Source organism: Hyposmocoma kahamanoa, unplaced genomic scaffold (assembly GCF_003589595.1).
Source record: "Hyposmocoma kahamanoa isolate Upper Pololo Valley unplaced genomic scaffold, ASM358959v1 62, whole genome shotgun sequence".
Taxonomy (NCBI): Eukaryota; Metazoa; Arthropoda; class Insecta; order Lepidoptera; family Cosmopterigidae; genus Hyposmocoma; species Hyposmocoma kahamanoa.
In genome coordinates, this window is record NW_020653850.1 from 10886837 (window position 1) to 10894143 (window position 7307).

General features: G+C 35.8%; 1 protein-coding gene across 1 annotated transcript; it reads left to right on the forward strand.

Annotated features, from left to right (window-relative positions):
- The first annotated feature begins 239 nt into the window (after window positions 1-239).
- LOC113229417 (cuticle protein 16.5-like) lies at window positions 240-2174 on the forward strand. Its single transcript, XM_026462994.1, has 2 exons — window positions 240-391; window positions 1338-2174. The coding sequence occupies exons 1-2, from the start codon at window positions 389-391 to the stop codon at window positions 2064-2066; spliced, it is 732 nt and encodes a 243-aa protein (XP_026318779.1). The 5' UTR covers window positions 240-388; the 3' UTR covers window positions 2067-2174.
- The last annotated feature ends 5133 nt before the right edge of the window (window positions 2175-7307 follow it).

Below are 7307 nucleotides of genomic sequence, written 5' to 3' on the forward strand. Positions count from 1 at the left end.
TGACCTGCGCTGGTGGCCTTTACGGCTCCGGTCTTACTTCTGTATATGGCGGATACGGTGGATATAGCGGATATGGAGGGCATGGCGGATATGGAGGATATGGAGGATACGGTGGATATGGTGGATATGGTGGATATGGAAAATACGGGGGCTACGGCGGATACGGCAGCGGATATGGCGGCTATGGTGGCTCTGGATCTGCAGTATCCCATGTGTCCATTGTGAAAGAAGTTGGTCCCTCCTACGGCTACAGCGCTGGTTATTCCGGCCTCGGATCTGGTCTAGGATATAGCAGTTACGGTCATGGCTATGGTGGTCACGGTGGCTATGCTAGCAACATCGGATACGGTGGATATGGCGGATATGGCTACGGTGGGCACGGAAACATATGGTAGGAAACACCTTCTTTGTGATAACAACAATCAAACCATTTTCACATGTGGCTGACTCTAAATTATGTTCCTATTTTTATACTTACATCTTTTGGAAAATAAATCTCTCTCTATGTAAAGAACAATTATTTAGTTTTCAATTCAAATACCCCTGCTGACATTAGACTAAATGGTGATTGCAAAGTAGTATACTAGGTCACCTTCACTTTAAAAGAATGAACTCGAAAGCAATGATGCAATTTCAACGCAACTTAATCATCAGTAACACTAAAACTACATTTTTGCATTTCCAATTTACGTGATCCAGAAATATTATGTACACTGATTTACCATCGTATAATAAGGAAACAAAACTTTGTTTTCGACTTCCGAGGACGATTTCCTCAAATATATCGATGTACAAGTTACACAAGTTATTACACAAGTATTTTTATTTGGGTAGAGCGTCGCCTTGACATTGAAAACGAAAGCGCCTGCGGGCAAACGAGCAGATTCGGTCTCAGTACCAGTTCCTGAGCTTTGATATAAAAGCAACCGCAATGGCTCTCGTAATTATTCCAACTCTCAGCATCCAACAAACAAACATGTACGCTAAGGTACGATACATAACTTAGTAAAATAAACGAAATATTTTCTATAACTAGTAAAAGTAGTAATACCGAGTGGACAGTTGTTCGCTTACTTGAGAGGTTACTTGTTCAAATACCTGTGACTGCACATACCTGCACATAGGCTTTAATTTCTAAGTTACGTAAATTTATGAATATAACGGTGAAGAAAAACGTCTTGGAAAGCGTGTGTGAAAGTCCCTAAGCTGCATTGGTCCAAAATAGCTTACATCCTTCCCTTACAGAACATCCGTATTCAGCAGTGAGATATAATGGATTGACAAATGTAATCAAAGAAATCATAACATCCTATTAACAATTTTTTTTCTATCTACAGCTGGTAGTCGTCCTCTGCGCTGCGGGCATCGCCTCCGCCGGCAACCTACTGCACGCCGCAGCTCCTGTGGCCTACAGTGCTCCAGTCTCCTATTCAACCCAAACCGCACATGTAGGTCCAGCGGTTGCAGCATACGCCGCTGCCCCTGTTGTGGCTAAGACATACGCCGCTCCTGCTGTGGCGACCTACGCTGCCGCTCCTGCAGTACACACATACGCCGCACCCGCTGTCCAGGCCTATGCCGCCCCTGTTGTCGCTAAGGCTGTCGCTCCAGCCTACTCTTACCAGTCCGTTCAGCGTCATTCCACTCCAGTGGCTTATGCTGCTGCTGCTCCTGTATACGCGAAGACCTATGCAGCGCCTGCCGTTGCGACTTACAGTGCTCCCGTCATCGCTAAGACGCTCGCTCCTGCCGTGTCCTACTCGTCGTATGCTCACGCCGCGCCTGTAGCTTACGCTGCGGCTCCCGCCGTCCAAACCTATGCCGCTGCTCCCGTTGTGGCTAAGACCTACGCCGCTCCTGCCGTGTCCTACTCGTCGTATGCTCACGCCGCGCCTGTAGCTTACGCTGCGGCTCCCGCCGTCCAAACCTATGCCGCTGCTCCCGTTGTGGCTAAGACCTACGCCGCCCCTGTCGCGACTTACGCCGCCGCCCCCGTGGCATATTCTGCAGCTCCCGCTGTCTCCCACGTCTCCTACTCCGGCCTGGGTGCTAGCTATGGCTGGTAAACCCAAGCTCTTGTAAATAAATCTTATTTATTTAAACTGGAGTAGATAACTAAGTATATGATTGTAAATATGTAAACTGCAAAAAACCAATGAGAGAAATAAAAAAGCAAGTTTTATTAAAACTGTTTATTCATTCCCAACATCATGGTATAACAGAGCAACGAACCAATTTTATGAAATTAATCCTCCCTCGACCTTGTATGTCAAGTGACGAAGGCCAGCTTATTTTGAGTTTAATAACTGGGTGGCTGAAAAATAACACATGGCGCAGATGACATGTACTACGAAAATCATTTACTATATTCGTTTTGTTGTCCATATTAATTACTGTATAGTTTTTGTAAACAATGAACATCCTGAAATAGTTTCTTTGTTACGGCACAAAAATTCCTTTTGTTTCTAATGTATTGTACTATTCGATCCTAACCTCAGTCAATCTTGTTATAACACATTCAACTACGAGTGGACATTGGTAAGACCAGTACACGTTATTACAATACATGCGTAGATGTAACTAAACTAGTGGCAGTTTCTGTAGCTATGAAGTGATCCTGCCAACGATATGATAATCCGTGCGCCTAAATTTACATTGCAACTTTTGTTCGATGCAGTGCACCGTGAACACACGACCGAAGCGCGCATAAGGATGCGCACACGTTTTCAACGTCACAGCCACATGAGTCACAGCTGTCACTTTGCAATACATGCGGTAAACTCTGGTAAGTGTTCAGTGTCATTCGTACGGGTAGGCATATAGATCTTAGGGACAAACTCGAATGACAACTATACGGTTATTATCACTCGGAATTTACCCTTTATGGGTGAAATACGTAGACCCTTGTTACAGAGCCTTAAATATACGAAATTCCTATCTTTGTTGGAAAACACACATATTTGTTTAAGAAAGCCGGAGAGTATATCGAGCTGTATATCCAAAAAATATCGAGCTGTCAGTCTTCATTCATATATGCTCTTAGAAAATTAAAACGTGTTAGTAACATAAAAACGGCCCTCTCAGGTTATTACACGGATTATACTGTATCTCACAGATAGCTCTTACTGCCAAGAAATTTTTGTCTTTTAAAACAAATGTATTAGAATATTAACCAATATAGACCGAACAGACTCCTGTAAACCCTATTTCGCAAAACTTAACATACTCACCCTAACGTACTTATATATTTTTGAAGCCGGCAAGTTCGTCAAAAAACATACAGACTTCTAAATACTCTCCAGTAAAATTAATAAGACGTAATAACCGTTATCGTAATAAATTTAAACTTCCTTACTCTGGCTTAAAACTATTTTCATGCGCCACTCATTCCATGTTAATAAAAATATGTTGTAATATCCCTAATTATATTAAAGATTTGAATAAAAAAATGATCTTCGAAAAACAATTAAAAGATTTCCTCATTAAAAAAATATATTATAATTTGTCTGAATTTTTAGATGAAAAGTGTTTGATAATTTAATTAATTTAACAATTAATTTGTGTCTAATACTAATTACAAATTACTGTCTAATAAAAATTATAATAAGACATACGTGTAGAATACTAAAACATATACATATGATAAAAATTATAGAAATAATGATGCAATATTTATGTCAATTGATTATTTATTTAAGTTTGAAATGTTCTTATAGGTATAGTTAGTTCAAGTTGCTACGCCCATCACGTGTATGTATCTACTATAATCTTAAGCTTGTTAACATGTACTATATATTCATGTGAATTGCTATAAATGAATATGAATATGTGATGTGAATACTAAAGTCCGATGAAATCTATTCGAGTTGCACTTGACAACATTCCTATGACTGCTAAATACAGTAAAAATAGCTTAAAAATATGTTTACATAAATAAAAAAACTCCACCACTTCCACTCAAGATTAAGTTATTAGACTTATGTTTATATACAACGAAATTATACAAGTGGCGGTAACTTTGACAGGAAATAAGATGTAAAATTTTATCTTGATTTTTATCATCTTAAATTTTTATTGAATTGATATTAAATTACTCCACTAGTTTGTTGTAATCATTAATACAAAGATCGAACACTCAGAAAGAATTCCTACGATCCGGTCGCATTCGAACCGACGTCTTCTTGCATACCGTGCCAGACGCTATACCAACTAAACCACGGAACGAACCAACGGACCCAACGAATTTTTCTATGTGCTTGCGTCGTGTCTTTGTATTTGGTTTTTCAACGTCTTTTCATCCGCGCCATCTATGAGAAATCTATGAAAGATTTATCACCCAGTTAGTACCTTTACAGCTACTAGTCCTGGCGAGAGATGTCGCTATTCACTGTATTTTAAATTTTTATTGAATTGATATTCAATTATTTTTTGTGAAATTACTCCACCGTTGTAATCATTAATACAAAGATCGAACACTCAGAATTTTTTTTTTATCATCTTGACAAATTTAATTTGTAATTTGTGATATTATTGTTGCGGTAGTCAACTGACGTAACATACTTATTTCTGTCACCAAACAGTAATGTGAGCATTACTGCGTTTCGGTTTTGAAGGATAAGGGTGCTGGTGAAATTAAGCAAATTAATGAAAAACGATATTTAAAATGATTAAACAACAGATGGACAACTGCAAAAAAGAGAATCTAGGAAAAAAGTCTATATAAAAGCTCCATCGTTTTCGTTCAGTATCTTCAATTTTTGACATACGTTAACTGTCAAACATGGAGAAATGCCTTAGACTATGGAAACCAAAGGACATGTTATATTGACATATGTAAATCAGACGTTATATGTATATGATGCATTTCGACGTTGAAAACATAAACATTTTATTGTCTTTGTTTAACTAATGCGTGCCGTCGTAACCCAAAAGAGATAGCATTACATTGATTTGTATTGATTTTGATTTTATTTTTTGACTGTATTGATTTTGCCATTTTTGAAGTACCCTTTGACATCCGTATCCGGTTGTCAAAGAAAAGTACATCCAATGTCAAAACCAAAATTTTAGTAAATTATTGGCATGAATTGTAATGAAATGTGCAAAAATATTGACAGTGAGAACAATTAAGTATTGATAAAAATGCGTCGCTGCAGCATTAAGCGGTGCGGCATTAGAAAAATCGGAAATCAACCGAATGTTACATGACACTGGTTATTTTTCTGTCTATAAATCATACAATAGCCCAAATACCTCATGTAATTAGACTCATTTAAATAGTTTATTCATAAGTCTTGCCGAATTTTGCTTTAGTTACTTAAGATTGCCAGTTTGTTAGTATATTTTGATGATTGTTGATAACGATTATTTTGAGATAGTGTTGTTCTTGTAAGCAGGCATATTATCGATATTCTGTTACTAAAATAATTCACTAGGAGGTTTTTATTTTTCCATTATGATTATTTTTATTTTTAAAGTTTACCTACTAATGAAAAAAGAAAGAAAGAATGCTTGGAAATTACAGGACTGCCGAACATAAACATTAGATCAAACAATACCATCTACGTTTGTTCGCTCCACTTTGAGGAGTCAAATTTTAATAGAACTTTGAATATAACTAGATTACATAATAATGCAATTCCATCGTTACATTTATTGGTAAATAACTTTATATTTAATTTTGATTAAAATGGCTCATTACTAGGCATTCTCAGTTCCTTAGAACAAAACTGACAGCGACCAACGTGTGGACAGCTCGAGATTAAAATATTAGACTCATGTTTATTTAAAACGAAGTTAAATAAGTGGTTAAATGAAAATATTTTTTATGACGTAAATGTTTTATTTGATAGGAAATAAGATGAAATATTTTATCTTGATTTTAATCATCCTTTGCAAATTTAATTTGTAACTTGTGACATTTTTATTGTTGTCGTAGTTTTATATATAGTTGTTTAACATGCGAATAATAATGCTCTTGTTACATCTTCTGTTATATCAAATTAAGCAAATAAACGTATTATTAATATTATTTGTGTTTTTATGTTCATCGATAAAATTACTACTATTATATAAGTAATTATATTTATATCGAGTTCTTAGGTTTTCGCGATTGTTACACATAGGAAATGAAACTATTTTTCCGGATTTAAATCGCGTATACTTGTTTTTTCAAAGTTATCAACTGATGTCAAACACCGTCGCGTAAACAAGTCTGCAGTCTGCGAGCATGTCATGGATACTGATGTCAAACACCGTCGCGTAAACTAGTCTGCAGTCTGCGAGCATGTCGTGGATAAACCTACACATTCAATGAAGTTTGACAAACCCCACGTCCTTGCAAAAGAAGTCCGTTATCTGCTCAGGATGCTGCGAGAGGCCATTGAATTTAAAAAACATCCTAATTTCAACAGGGAAGATGGTTTCTCCGTACCACCAGTTTGGGATCCAGTATTTCCTCTAATGAAAAATCCCAAACAGACATAAGACTGCAGTACTAATTAATATGTTTCTAATTTCTATTAATAATTAATAATAACTTAAACTTAATAAAAATTCATTCAATAAAATAATTTGTAAAACTTAATGTAGCGTAAATTGGAATGTTCTCTTTGTAAAATTAAAAATAAGGTATTTAATTAATAACTATTGTAACTATAGTGAAAAAATAGGGTGGTTTGCATTAATATTAGACATAACTTGGTGAAGACTGTACCACCTCAGTCAACCGTGACCATGGGACCTGTAAAGGGCCCGAAACGTCGGTTTGTTTGAAAAAACAAATATACGCGATTTAAATCCGGAAAAATAGTTTCATTTTCTAATTATATTTATTTCAAAAATTAAAAGGAAGTGTTAAAGATTCACCTAAATCAAAATCACTGATATTAATTCCATACCAATGCATAAATACAAAACAGCTTACACTATTTGGAAACCCTTTTAAAAATTTCTTTCTAATATCAATCTTGAGATTGGAAATGCGTATGGATCTCCAGATTTAGATTACAATTTTTTCTTTTTTTAATTTACTCTCTAATAATTTTTTTCTGTGCAAATTCACTTATCGCAAAATGTGAGCATTTAAACGCAAAATAATAACTTCAAAATCTCATATGACATTTCCAGATATTCCCATATTTATGATATTCCCAAATGGAATATTGATATACTTTAATTAAACTTTTATTAATCATACTTTGATTACAGTAAACTATACAAATTACAAGCATAAAGAACAGTTTCAACATTCATGCCATACATTTGCATGTCGATATTGACTTACGTATGATTATGGTACAACACTA